The 14,315-nt window shown below is 60.4% G+C and overlaps 1 protein-coding gene across 2 annotated transcripts; it reads left to right on the top strand.

The window, feature by feature from the left end:
• The first annotated feature begins 12,415 nt into the window (after window positions 1-12,415).
• Window positions 12,416-14,087, top strand: Pyy (peptide YY). 2 transcript variants are annotated; one of them, XM_023718168.1, is made up of 5 exons: window positions 12,416-12,670; window positions 12,944-13,250; window positions 13,420-13,601; window positions 13,773-13,868; window positions 13,953-14,087. In XM_023718168.1, exons 1-5 carry the CDS (start codon window positions 12,645-12,647, stop codon window positions 13,975-13,977), a joined length of 636 nt encoding a protein of 211 aa, XP_023573936.1. In that variant the 5' UTR covers window positions 12,416-12,644; the 3' UTR covers window positions 13,978-14,087. The 2 variants fall into 2 exon arrangements, with proteins under 2 accessions (XP_023573936.1, XP_004633986.2); XM_004633929.2 differs by lacking the exon at window positions 12,944-13,250.
• Window positions 14,088-14,315: the final 228 nt, after the last annotated feature.

Raw genomic sequence — 14,315 nt, 5'->3', positions numbered from 1 at the left:
GCCAGCCAGCCCCGCCCCCTGGTGGGCTGAGCGGGCCACACACACATAAATGGATAGATGGATAAATAAATAAATTAAAAAAAAAAAAAGCTGGGGCCAGGGAGATGGCTCAGAAGAATAAGCACTTCCCTGGGAAGCGCAAGGGTCTGAGTTCAATCCCCAGTTCCGAAAAAAAACAAAAACAAAAAAAAACGTGCACAAGCGTTTCTCCTTTAGTCCAGGGTCTTGCTGAGTAGTCCCGGCTGACCTCAGGCTCGTAGCAGTCCTCCTGCCTCAGCCTCCCGGCTTTGCCTGTCATTTTGTAATCAAAACCAGTAACTTTGTTTTCTTTGGAACTACTCTGATTAACAGGGAGGTGGAATACACACTTTTTGGCTGATTCACTGTGTGTCGCCCTGGCGTATTTTCCAGTGGTTGTCCCTGCATTCTAAGCCGCTTTTGGCATCTGGAGCCTAACGCTCTAGCTTTATGTGGATTTGTTTTTTAATTTTTGAATTTTAAATTTTGAATTTAATTTTTAGATTTTGAATTTTAAAGACAGAATTAACCAGTCCTACTGAAACAAAGAAACAAACCCGTTGCCACCGCCCGTGGCCAGACCGGCCTGGCTTAGTTAATCCACCCAGGAGAGGATGCACTGCGGGCCATCTGGGCCCCATCGCCGGGTGACCTCAGCGCCCACGTCTGCACAGGACCTGCTGCAGCGCAGAGGCAGGGTCCGACCCGGGACCTCTCTGCCTCCGGCTGTTCCAGGGCCGGGCTTCCGGGCCGCCTGCTCTGTGTGGCCCGCGGTGTGGACAGACCCATTCTCCGGGGGCGGCTGCCGGGCGCGGGCCGACCTGGGGCACGGGACGCGCGCCCCCCTCGGCCTTATCAGCGCTGCCGGCTGCTCCTCCGGATGCGCGGCCGTGTGCAGCCGGTAGCGCCGAGAGAGCGCTGGGTGCCCGGGGGGCGTTGGCTCCGCTGTGCAAACACAAGCAGGAGCGGAGCGGACGTCGCGCTGCCGGCCCGAGGGGGTCGGAGTCGCCCTCTCCACGGTCCCCACCAGGGCTGGGTCCAGCTGGGCGTCCCCCGGGGCGGGGCCCACGGCTCCCCACGGGCCGGGCTGGCCGCCTCCGCTTCTCCACCCCCTGGGCCTCCCAGGCGCTGATTCTCAGGCCCCCACCCTTCCCTGTGCCCCAGGACCAGGCTGAAGGTCACTGGGGGTGGGGGCCAGGGCGGCTGCCCCTGCACACCAGATCGGGGACACAGGAGGTCACAGCCTGGGGCCGCACACCCGGCTGAGCAGACTGTCCATCTGTCCAGCCACTGGGTGCGGGCACAAAATATCAGCTTCAGAGACTTTCCCAGTGTGGTGCTGTGCTCCTCCAGCCGAATCCCGGTTTTTGTTTCCCCCCAGGACCCCTACACCCACTGCAACCTGGGCTACACTCGTCCTCAGATTTTGCCCTGACTCCTGCCTAAAAGTAAGCTTGCCAAGTACAAGTGTTCAAGTTGTGCACTGCACGACTGCATTGTGTCTGGAGCTCCGGCTCCCACTGTGGACACTGCATGGAGCATGTGGGGTGCGCACCCCCTCCGAGCTCCTCGCCCAGCCAGGCTTTGTTTTATTCTCCGCTGCTGGTTCCAGGAAGTCGCTGGCTTATGGCACCCTCTGCCGCTGCAGCCCCGCAGGGCACTGGCCACAGCACGGGCAGCTGTGGGCCCGTCTGTCCCCAGGCAGGAGCTGTTCAGAGCGCGACGGCAGGGGCAGCGATAACTAGAACGAAGATGAACACGAGGTAGTGAGTGATACAGGGGAAAAAATGAAACTCCCCACCTGAAAGATGCCTGGGATGAGTTTGTGTTCTCTAAAACCGAAGGATGAATTTTAGGAACAAACGGAGGTTATGAGCAGAATATATTTATTGGGGGAAAGAAACCTTCTGTCTGAGAGGGATGGAAGGGGGGCCTGAGGGGATTGTCCCCAGGAAGCTGTCTCTTTCAGGTTTTTTTTTTTTTTTTGCAGAACCAGGGATTGAACTCAGACCCTTGCGCTTGCCAGGGATGCGCTTATTACACTGAGCCATCTCCCCGGCCCCATTCTAGGTTCTTTTATAGAGTAAAACCATGTGAGTCTAAGGTGGAGAACATAGGAACTCGCTTAGGTGGGCATGAGGTGGGACAAAACTATGGTCAGCCAATAAGATTACAAGCACCATTGCTTAGGCAAAATTGATTAACTCTGGGACCAAATGGGGTAGCGAGGCATATAGCAAGTGGGCTCGAATATAGAGCAGGACTTTGTCCAGTAGCTAGCCGGTAGTAGTGGGATTAATGATTCTTCCAGGCTTCCTCAGGGTGATGATCAATCCCGGATGCTAATCTTTTTTTTTTTCTATTCAAAGTTTTATTGATAAACATATAGCCGGATGCTAATCTTTAGGGAGGTCAGCACTTGTTCCATCTTTGGTCTGTAGGTCTGGCTCACCGCAGGAGCATCTGTCTCTCCCACAGTCGTAAGGTATCTTGTCTTCTGTGTCATCTCCTTCAAGGCCTGGCCCTGCCCGACTGCCTATAATATTTCTAACTAGTTCAGCTGCCTGCAGCAGCAGCTGTGCACAGTGGCAGGGCTGATGCCAGCAATGTTTGTTGTTGGTTTTTTTTTTTTTTTTTTTTTTTTTTTTCGGTTTTGTTTTTTTTTTGTTTTTTTTTTTTTAATTTTTATTTATGTGTGTGGCCAGCTCAGCCCACCAGGGGGCGGGGCTGGCTGGCATGTGGTGCTGGGGGATTGAACCGCAGTCCCTGTGCTCTGCTTAGCTTAGCTTGTTCTAAGTAGGTGCTTTAGACCACTGAGCCATCTCTCCAGCCCCGGCTTTTACTTTTTTGACACAGCGTCTCGCTACGTGGCCCAGGCTGGCCTCATATCCTGGAAATCTTCCTGCCTCAGCCTCTGGAGTGCTGGGATGACAGGGGTGCAGCCTACTCCTCACCTATGAAAGGAGCCCCACTCCAGTGTCCCTCTCTCATCTGGCGCTGTGCTGGGAGCAAGGAGAAGGAGGAGGGGAGACTGGGCCTGGCTGGGCAGAGATGCCCTCAGTTGGGCAGGCAGGTGACATGGGCAGAGGTAACTTCCAGACAGCAGTCCCTGCCCCAGAGTTTCCGTGAGGACTTGGGTGATGCCCCTGAGGAGCAGCGGAGGGGCCCTGGGCCCAGTGCAGATTCAGGGGCCCCAGAGCTCTGCTGGGAGTGAGTATGGGGGCATGGGGGACCTGGGGCTGGGGGACCCCGGGCTGTAGGGGCAGCCCTTGGACTAGAGCCCCCTAGGGCAGCAGGGCGTCCGCAGGGCCCTGGGGTCCCCAAGTCATTTTCTATTTGTGTCCCCTGTTGCCCCCTCAGGTGACAGGGCTGAGTCACAGCTTACATGGGTCCCCAGCCTGTGGCACTACTGTCCCGTGACAAGCAAGTGCTGGGTGAGGTGAGGCCACTGTCCTTATCCTGCTTCTGTCACAGGCCACCAGGGGCCACAGGGATGGCTCAGGGACCCTGGAGGGGATGGACTGTGGCCGAGGGGACGGGACCCTAGCCTGGCCTGCAGGGACCTCGGTGGCAGCAGAACAGGAGGCACATGGTGTGGGCAGTCAGGGGCCTGGGAGTCACCCACTTCACCCTGAGTGTCAGAGCAGGTACAGCTTTCCTGGAATCCTGCGGCGCACGTGCACTGGGTGCTCAGCCCTTGGCTTTCTGTGCAGAAAGGAGGGGGGCGGCTGGAAGCTGCCAAACACCGCAGTGGACTGATGGGCGGACAGACCGACAGAGCCCCTTGGTCGGAGGCATCTGGACTCAGCCAGGCGCTCAGCACACTGCCTCGATGCTCAGATGTGCAGGGCTGCCAAGCCCGAAGATGTTTTCTGTTTTCTGGGGCAGGGTCTCACTGCGTGGTCCAGGCTGGCCTTATGCTCCCAGCAGTCCTCCTGCCACGGCCTCCCGAGTGCTGGGATTCCAGGTGTCGGGGGGCTTACGGAAGGTGCACAGCCCAGTCACGTGAGGGCTGGTGGCCTTGTCCCACAGGGCTCTGAGCCTAGGTCTGTTTTTCCTGTTTTCCCTTTCCCCTGTAAAAATAAAATAAAATCTGTCCACTGCAGGAAGATTGGAGCTACAGGAGAACCAGGAGGAAGAGGTGCCCTGCAGCCTCTGGAGCACGCAGCAGCTGCGACCTTGAGGACGCCCCGCGAAGCCCTGGGCCTCGAGGGGACGCCGTGCACCCCGTGCATCCTGCTGCCTTTTTATGGCAAGCAATAAAAAGTCGCAGGTGCTAGAGAACTAACGACACCAGCGACCATGTGGCACTAGAGTTTCCTCTGCTGGTAGCCAGGGCTCGGGAGAGCCAGGCTGGGGAGGATGGCAGGCGCGGTGAGCGGCGGGGCAGCGTCGCTGATTGTTTGTTTGCAGTACTGGGGATTGAGCCAGGGCCTTCCCTTTTATTTTATGGTTTTAGACAGGGTCTCAAAATTTGCCCAGGCGGGGCTCAAGCCTGTGATCCTCCTGCCTCAGCCTCCCAAGGTGCAGGGATTTCAGGTGTGCGCCCCACCCCCAGGCTTCCAAGTCTAGGTTTAAGCCGGGATTTGGCTGGCTGTGGAGCGAGGTCGGACCTTGCAGGAGCCGCCCGGCCCCTCAGGAGCCCAGCACACAGGAAACTCTGACACTGCCCTGCCTCCCAGCCGCTTGCATAGGAGCTTGGGCTGGGCCTCAGGAGCCACCCTACAGGGCCGTATCAGTGGGCATTTTTGGGGTGCCTCAGCCGGGGACCCCCACCGTTCATGATCTTTAAGCAATAAGCACTCTGTGAAAGGTTAGTCTCTTCCAGGGTGGTTCTCAGTGCTTTAGAGATAAAACTCGTTTTTAAAAACCTGATGTTAAACTGGGTGTGGTGACCCATCCTGTCATCCCAGCACTTGGGGCCAGCCTGAAGTGCATAGCGAGACCCTGGCGCAGGAACAACAAAAGTTAACGCCACGTTTAAGCACTGTGTCTATTCTGAGGTCATAATGATTTTTTTTTCTCCTTTTTAGATTTTTTGGTTTTGTTTTTGAGCCTGCTATGGTGGTTCATGCCTGTAATCCCAGCACTTGGGAAGCGGAGGCAGGAGGATCCCCGTGATTTTGAGGCTAGCCTGGGCTCTGTACAATTGTTTTAGAAAAGTTTCAAGGCTGTCTTGCTAGCTTGCCTGGGCTGCTTTCAACTTGTGAGCCTCCTGCTTCCCTTGTGTGTGCCAACCTCACCCCCTCCTTGGGACAGGATAAAGGCGCCGCGCAGCGGGGTCCCGAGGGAGCCCAGCCTCACGCACCGCCCGCCCGGGTGTTCAGCCCGAGCCACAGCCGCGCTCCTGGGCGCCCTTCTGACAGGCCGTGAGGTGGAGCTGAAGCTCCTTCCCCACCCCACACTCTTCGCTGGTGCTGCCTCCAGGCCACCGCGGAAGGGCGGATTTCCTGCATAATCAGCTTCACACCTTTGAAAAACAATTAAGTTTCTGGACTCGTGGGGGTCTCCCTTGTGCCTCTGTTCTGTCTTGTTGATCTAGATCTGTCCTGTGACCTCGCCACGCTGCTGTGTTGATGACAGTCAGCCTTTAGAGACGGAGGCTGGAGAGCCGGCCAGGCCTGCGGGGCCTGCACTGTGGGAGGCTGAGGTAGGGGGTTGCACCTTGGAGCCCTGCAGGGAGGCTCCTCGTGCTCACAGGGACGGGACAGTCCCCACTCAGTGTCAGGTATCTGAGGTTCCTGCCCACAGGACTGTCACTTCTGCTGTGCCCCAGGGCCGGGGTGGGTCTGGAGGGAATGACACCGAGAGCTGCAGCCCCCACCCCTCCTGCTCCTTGAGCTGCTCCAGAGCCTGTTCGCACCTGGCACCCTCCCAGATTTGGGGCTCTCGGGTCTGGGCTGGGGGCACTGAAAGGAAAATGAGGCCCTCAGCGCTACTGGAGCACTGGAACGCTTTGTCCCCAGGCTGCTGAGACTCTGCTGGGGCTCTGTGCCCGCTCAGTGCCTGGCAGCCTGAGGATCCTGCAGAGGTGCTTGAACCTGGACCCCCGTGGCTCACGTGGGCTCTGTCACCACGGACCCAAGCTGTCTTCCTGACAGCAGATGGGGTGTCAGGAGCCAGGTTCTGGCCTCAGGAGGAGATGCAGGAGAATGGGTTATGAAGCAGCCTCAGGGGATGGGGAAGGAGGGAGGGCCGCATCACGGGTGGCAGTGGCTGAGCAAGGTGCTTGGGGCCTTGCGGGGTCCCTGAGCCCTGGTTATGGGGTCCACAGCAGGCATGGAGCCGGCCCGACCACCGTGGGGAGGGGACTTGTGATGGTGCCACTGTGTGGCGGCTCTTAGCAGGATTCGCTATCAAGCAGCTGGCCTTTCAGGGTTTCCAGGTCTGCCCAAGGCCTAGGCCCTGCCTGGAGATGGGCGGCAGCCCACAGTAGGGGTCCCTCTGTGAGTCACTGGTCCCACTGCGGCCGGGACTGGCCTGTGAGGTGGGGACACCTCCGAGGACAAGATCCGGCCACAGCTGAGGACGCCTGGCTCCAACCCCAGCTAGCTCAAAGGAGACCACAGCCATGCGCTGCAGCGTCCCTCCGAAGAGACGGCAGCTCTCCTGACGGACGGACGTAGTCCACGCCTTGGGAAAATCTCTCCCAGGCTCCTGCCGGACTCCTCTCAGATCCCAGCGCTTCCATCAGCACACCCCATACTCACTTTGTTTGAGAACCAAATAAATACGGGCCGCCCAGAGAAGCCCTTTGTCTCAGCCTCCGGAGAATCTCAGCTCCATTAGAGGGCATGGAACCTCCTTTGTCTCATTTACTTAATCCTTTTCCGTCTGCTCCTTCAGGAGACTGCAGGCCTTGTCACTCCGCGTACCTAACTGGGGATGCTAATCCGTTATGCGTCTGTGACCACACAGGTTGCAGTGTAACTGGGGAGCTGGATGAGGCCAGGGTTGGGGCTCGGGTGGCCTCTATCTGCCGGTTCTCTGCCCTCTGGGGGCTCCGGCACCCTTGCTCTGCGGGTCTGGGTTCTTGTTCAGCAGCTTCCTGCCGACTGCCCACACTCTTCCTCCTCCTCCCTGGGATGTGCCAGGTGCCAGTGAGTTGGGTGCAAGGGCAAAGAGTGTGTGTGTGTGTGTGTGTGTGTGTGTGTGTGTGCGGGCGTGCGCACACCGTGTGTGGAAGCCTCACTGAGGCTCCAGGCGAGTCCATCTACTCATCTCCACGCACAAGTGTGGCCTTGGGCACCCTGGGGCCCAGAGCAGGACAGACACCCCTGCCCTGCTGCCCGCCTCCGCAGCCACCCCTCCTCGGAGCCCAGGCGGAAGCCCTTGTGGGGGCCGAGCCCTGCATGGGGAGCTCCCTGTGTGGACGCCGCAGCCCTGGGCCCCCTCCGAGCCCTCTGGGCCTCGAAGCGTGGAGCAGAGCCAAGGAATCCAACTCGTGGTGGTGGGCTCAGAGAATTAGGAGGAAACAGATCAGAGCTGCTCTGACTTTGCCTCTGCGCCTCAGTCTTCCCTGTGAGACAGGGCTCCTGTTGGTCCTTTTCCTGCTGTCCTGTCCCTGGAACAAGATGCCAGACTCAGGGCTCGGGAGAGGTGGGTTTGGCTCTTGGTGTCTGGTGTTGGGGTGCAGTCCCTGGCCTCCCAGGTCCAGGGCGGCAACGCAGGGTGGAGGAGCCAGTGAGAGAGCTGCTGTTTCACTCAGGGTGACGTCCTTCAGATGGGACAGGGCTATGCCAGTGATGCCAGGGGCTGGCTGCGTCCGTGTGCATATGTGTTAGGTTGTCACGTTGTACCCTTGGCCTCCGTGTGCTCAGTCAGGCCGCAGTCAAGCGCAGCACAGCACATGTCACCTTGCTGTGTTGGCCTTGCATTTGGAGCCACAGAGGGGACAGTGTGCTCTCCTCTGCGCCCACTGCTGGTGCCCACAGGCGGGAGCTGGGCTGCAGGGGAGGGAGGTGTCACCAGCTTGGTGGCCCTGTGACTCTGTGATGGGTGACAGGGTCCCTGGGGATGCCACAGGCAGAGGGGACAGGGAGTGCTGGGCATGGAGGACGAAGTGGCATAGGGCAGCAACGGGCCCATGTCTGGGCAGGACAGAGGGGCAGTGACAGCAGGAACTCCTGGTGCTGCTGGCCAGACGCTAGCAGCTTGGGTGACGGGGTGACCACAGAGGGCGAGTGATCAGGATGCCAGCGGTGGGGATGCTGGCCACAGACGAGTCCCTGCGAGGTGACCAGCACTCGGAAGCAGTCCAACCCCACCAGAGCCCCACACAGGACTGTGACCCAAACTGCACAGACCGTCCTGAGGAATTTCCCTGGGGCCACGTGGCCTGGCACGGGGGGGGGGTTGCAGGGCCATGTGGCCAGTGGACCAAGCCGCATGTGGCAGACTCGCTTCCGCCCCCGAGTCCCTGCAGAACACACCCGGGCCACCATCCCTCCAGGGAGCAGCACACTGTGGAAGCAAACACAGCAGGGTTTCTGCCTCCACTCGATCATTCAGCAACTGACTCAGTGGCGGCCCCAGGACCCTAGCGTGTGCTTGGAGCCACCGCAGACTCCAGCGTCACAGACCCAGGGCTGTGAGGCTTGGCATCCCACATGGCTCACCCCTGTTGCTGCCCAGCACCCACATCCTGTAGGACTTGCGTTTCCACCCCAGCAGCCCAGTTGCGGGTACATGCAGGCTGAAGCAGTAGCTCTCTAGGATGGGCTGGTGGGGTCTGGAGTGGGGTATGCACAGCACACAGCTGCTGTCATATGAGTGACAGCTGAGGACGCGCTAACTTACTACCGTAATATGTACACCCATCCACAGACTGCGGAAATAGCACAGTTCGGAGTTCAATCTCCGGCACCCACCGCCAGCAAATGCACACAATGTACCAGCAAAGCCCTTGTGTGGGTACAAACATGCTTGGGTACCTGACCAGTCTTGAAAAACTCAATTAAAAAATGAAAAGAGGGCTGGAGAGATACCTCAGCGGTCTAAGCACATGCCTGGCAAACACAAGGATCCAGGTTCGATTCCTGGTGCCACGTGCTGGCCCCAGAACTGGGCATGGTGGCACATGCCTGTAAACCCGGCTCTGGTGAGGCTGGACAGGAGGATCATTGTGAGTCCGAGCTATGTAGGGAGACCCTGTACCAAATAAATACATAAATAAGTAATTTTTTTAAAAATGAAAAGAACAAAGCAAGCAGTCATAAAAGTGGCCATCTCCAGACCTGTGGCATTCTGCACGTTTGGGTACTTGTGTGCATGTGCAGGGCCGAGGCGAATATCATGAACCTTTAAGTTAAATTTAAAACTCATGGGGCTGACCAGACAACAAAGCGGATTAAAGCACTGCTTAGGCTGACACAGGGACTGGGTTTGATCCCTGGTGTGCTGTGCTGGCCCCACCCCCAGGTTGTGCTGAGAGGTGACTGAGATTGGGCCTGGTGGTGCCTGCCTGTAATCCCAGAGCTTGGGAGGCTGAAAACAGGAGGATCCCTATGAGTCAGATCTGTGTAATGAGATCCTGTAGAACCTGTACTAAATGCATTTTAAAAATTAAAAAAAAAAAGAGTCCCTTAAAAAAAGTCAACCCAGGGCCAGAGATCTAGCTCATGGGACTAAGAGCTTGCTTAGGTAAACGCAGGGCCAGGGAGCCATTCCTGGCCCTGCACGCCCCGCCAGCCCTGCCCCGGGTGCACTGAGCTGGTGATGGAGCATGGGAGTGGTGGTGCAGGCCTGAAATTCCAGCACTCGGGAGGCCGGAAACAGAAGCATCGCTAGAAGTCTGAGCTGCGCAGTGAGACGCTGCACACCACACACACCCCCCCCTCTTCAAAACTTATTCCACCTGGGTCCCCCCTGCCACGCCGGCCACACCCATGGGGTGCACTGAGCCCGAGACTGAGTCCGGGCGCGCTGGCACACGCCTGTAATCCCAGCCCTGAGAGGGCTGAAAGCGGGAGGACCACTATGAGTCACAGCTGCGCAGTGAGACCCTGCACCAAACCCATAGATGAAAGAAAACCCCTTATTTCAGCAAAGATGCGCGGCCGAGCATCCACCCACCCCTTCCAACACGCTCCTCCCTTCATTCTGACACTTTCTGAAGCAGCACTGAAGTCCTGCTTCCTGAGGGCCTCTAGCAGAGATGATCAAACACATAGCGGATGCTGCTGCCAAGAGAAAGGAAGGCTCCGAGGGAATCACGCAGAGGCGCGAGGCAGGCCTGTGTCGCGGGCGGGTGCTCCGTGGGTTGGGCAAGGGCAGACTCTCGTACAGGCATCTGACCCAAGCATGAGCCCCTTCCCTGCACGGCTCTTGAGGCCACCTCCAGACGGTGGGCAACGCTGGCCCAGTGTGGAGTGGACAACGCCTGCCACCCCTCCGTGCCTGCAGGTCCCGTCCCGACACCTGTCTCCTCTCTCCTGCCGAGGCTGGGGCCCGCACTCCTCACCCGGGATCAGCATCCTCTGGACCTGGCCACCCCCTCTGCAGCCCTCCCCATCCACTTGGGCTCCTGCTGGCCCCTGATGCAGGTGAGGCTCGGGCTGCCTCCCTCCGAGGGAGCCGCTTTGTCCTCGAGGCCACCACTCGGGTCAGTCCAACCCTGTCGCGCTGTGCGTAGCGGGGCCCCACCTCGGCACCGACCCCTTCCTGCAATTCTTCCTACAGCTGCAGCCGTCAGACACCGGAGCTTCTGCTTTGCTAGAAACAAACAGAGATTTCTGCCCGTTTATTCTACTCCCGTGCCTACACCAGAACCTGGCACAAGGCAAAGCTTGACAAGTGTTTTCTGCGCGTGGTAGCAGGGCCTGAACCCAAGGCCTCCCACGTGCCAGGCGAGCACCGTGATGCTGAGCCACGCCCCAGCCCCCTTTGGTGACAGAGCCTTGGTTCTTGCTCCAGCTGGGCTTGAACTTTCCATCTTCCTACCTCAGCTTCCAAAGCAGCTGGGATGACCAGTGTGTGCCACAGTGCCTGGCTCAACTCATGCTTCCTGAGTGAGGAAGAGTCACCTGCTGTGGCATCGTGGTGGCCGGGAACAAGGGTGGACAACATGGCTGGCTTCTCAGGGCCTGACATGGAATGGAAGCCTGGGGGAAGCAGAGCAGGTGCCTGAGTTGGGACCATGAATAGTGTGGGGCCATGTTGAGCAGACTCCAGTCCCCAGGCTCGGGTCCTTAGCCTCCCTGCCCTGGGCAGCCCTGTTGGTGCTCCGAGAATGGACAAGGGGGCCCGGGGAGATAGCTCAGCAAGCACAAGGGTCTGGATTCCATCCCTGGTACCACATGCCATGCTGGCATGGGCGCCAAGCTGGTCACTAAAACCAGTTGTGGTGGCACATGCTTATAATCCCAGCCCTGGGGAGGCTGAGATAGGAGGAGCACTACAAGTCTGAGCTGTGTAGCAAGACGCTGTACCAAATAAGTTCTATATATACACCTGGATGGAGTGACTGCTCTTGCCGAGGCTCTCAGGCTGGACAGCACAGCTGTTGGCAGAGTCTGTGCTGGCCGAGCGGCCCCTGCCCAGGTACTTCTGTGAGGGATGCGGCAGCAGGGCCAGCGCTGGGCATGGGGATGTGGTGGAAACATCAATCCATGGCCCACAGGCAAACGAGTGCACCAAGAGGAGGCGGTGCTGGATGGGCCGATGTGGAGCAAAGGAGAGGCTGACGGGAGGCTCCTTCCTGCAGCGCGACCCTCGGGGGCTGCAGGGACCCAAGAACTCGGGGGTGCAGGCTTCCTGGTTCCTGCACCTCCCTTGCTTGGGTCACCCCTGGACCCCTGGCTGGTGCTGTAGGATCAAAGGAGGACCTTACCCTTGCCTCACCCCCTTCACAGGGGCTCGCCTATGTTTACTTGCAGTGCTGGGATTTGAACCCAGGACGTCTGCACTCAGAGCTGTCCTCCCTCACCTGCCCCACACCCTGCCACCAGCATGTCAAAGCCTGAGTCTCCCTGGCCTGTGTTCTCCAGGCTGGAGTGACATCACTTCTGCTGCCTCCTCTCCAGTCTGGACACAGCTCTTCTCCCTGTGTCTGACTTGGGACCTCCAGAGATGGGTTCCCCAAGGAGGGACAGCACTTCCTCCCTTAGGTGGGGCTCCCATGGTTACGGTTGGGTCCTCACCCCAGCCCCAGGACCCCAAAAGGCAGCCTGCCTCTCCTTGCAGCCCCTCGCTCCCCAGACCTGGAACCCTCAGAGAATGCTCTTCTGTCCCGGAGGGTGGGTTCCTGTCACCTCGCCTGGTGGCCTTCCATCCAGCTAGGGCGCCAGCATTTCCTAGGTTGCCCAGGGCCAGTTCCGGAGGGTGCAGGTGACTGAACCCATAAAAAGTCCATCACGAGGCCTGGAGAGCTCTAAAAATAGCACCTACAGCCATCTGTCCCAAGGGTGGTTGGGACAAGCCCCTGGCTCTGGCGTCGGGCTCAGGCCAGGCAGGAGGGCAGGGACTCCCTCACAGCCTCCAATTCTCCTCCTCCTAGCCTCTCAGCCTTGGTCCCAGTGCTCCCAAGCCCCGAGGTGACAGCGTCTCCTCTGACCTGTGGCGGACAGGTCCATCTTTCTCATGTGCAGGGGGCAGGGGACTCTGGCTGGGCTGCGGCCCCAGGGAGCATGCCCTCCCGATCAGCAAGCTCGGGGTAAGCTGAGCTCGCAGCCATGTGCCGCTGCCCTGCTGGAGTGCACCGCGTGCCCAGAAAACACCTGGGCCGCACCTCGGGGGAGGCTGGAGTGGGCAGGGACAGCGGCATGCGCCTGCCACCTTGGCATCACTCACTCCTACGGCCCGAATGACCGAGCGAGGCGCTCTGCGGGACGGCCGGGTGGTGGCCGTGAACCACACGGGGCTTCTGGGGCTCCCTAACTCTCAGCGCGCCAAGACAAGATGCCAGCCCAGGTCCCGCGCGGCCCAGGACAGGAGCCACACGACCCGAGGCCGGGGACGGGCCTGTGCCCAGGGCCTCGCCTCGCCTCGCCTCGCCCGTGCAGGGCTGCGGCCCGAGTTTGGGGTCCGTGCACGGGCGGAGCGTTGCGACAGCACGTCGGTCGTCCCGGGCGGGCGGCGCGTGGGCTCGCGGAGGGGAGGAGCCGCCCCGCCCTCGCCGCCGGGAGGGATATAAGCGGCCGGGCCAGGCTGCCCTGGGGACAAGCGGAGCCGGCGGCGTGCAGCCTCAACCCGCCTGCTCTCGGCCCTGCTCCTCTCTCCCCGGCGCTGTGGTTGTGAGTGGGGAAACTGAGGCCGGCCTGGGCGACCGAGGGCAAGAAGCGGGGTGGGAGCAGCGGTGGCGGACTCCCTCTCCCTCCGGGCATGCGGCGGGGCCGGGGCGGGGCTCAGGGCGGACAAGTGGGGAAACTGAGGCTGGGCCGGCGCGCGCCCCGTGACCCCCAGATGGAGCCGGTGCGCGGGCCCGCCGTGGCCTCAGTGCTGCTGGCCCTGCTCGCGGGCCTGGGGGCGCTGGTCGACGCCTACCCCGCCAAACCCGAGGCCCCGGGCGGAGACGCCTCGCCCGAGGAGCTGAGCCGCTACTACGCCTCGCTGCGCCACTACCTCAACCTGGTCACGCGGCAGCGGTGAGCGCCAAGGGGTTCCCGCTCGCCCCTAGCGCCCCCCGCGGCTGGGCGCGGCCCTTAGGCCCCGCCCCGGAGGAGCCGGCCACGCCCACACGCCCCGGAGCCACGCCCCTCCCCGCGGGTCTGGCCACGCCCCCGGGCTCCCGAGCCTAACCTGCAGCTCCCCGACAGGTACGGAAAGCGCGCGGGCCCGGAGGCAGCGCTTGCAAGCCTGCTGTCCCCTGCGGACGGCGAAGACGGCGCCGTGGACTGGCGTCGTCCGGGAAGGTCTGGTAAACGCTCCTTGCCCCGCGCCATTGGCCCGGGAGCCCTGGCCACCTCCAGACCCGGTTTCTCTCCTGTCTTCCGCAGGCAGGACCGCACCTACCCGTGGTGAGCACGCGAGACCTGGACATGCACGTGGCGCCGCGGCCCCCGGCCTGGGGTCCTTCCTTCCCCAGGTCCCGGCCCCTCTGGTCCCCAATAAAGCACAGATCTCAGACTTGGGCCGTGTGTGCTTGTGCTTCTGTTTCCCTGCTCCCTGCTGAGGGCGGTGGGTGGGACGTGGCGTGGAGACCCCAGACCTGTGAGAGGCGGAGGCGCAGGCATTAACAGAGGTGTGGAGCGGGGGTCACTCCTGACACCCCATCTCCCCACGCCAAATCACCTGGAGACAAGACCAGGGAAGTCCCTCCAAGGTCCCCTCCCTGGCCCAATCACCCCAACCCAACCTAA

This window comes from Octodon degus, unplaced genomic scaffold (genome assembly GCF_000260255.1).
Source record: "Octodon degus isolate 3935 unplaced genomic scaffold, OctDeg1.0 scaffold00056, whole genome shotgun sequence".
NCBI lineage: Eukaryota > Metazoa > Chordata > Mammalia > Rodentia > Octodontidae > Octodon > Octodon degus.
The sequence above is the reverse complement of the archived record's forward strand: the minus strand, read 5'-3'. Positions and strand labels throughout refer to the sequence as shown.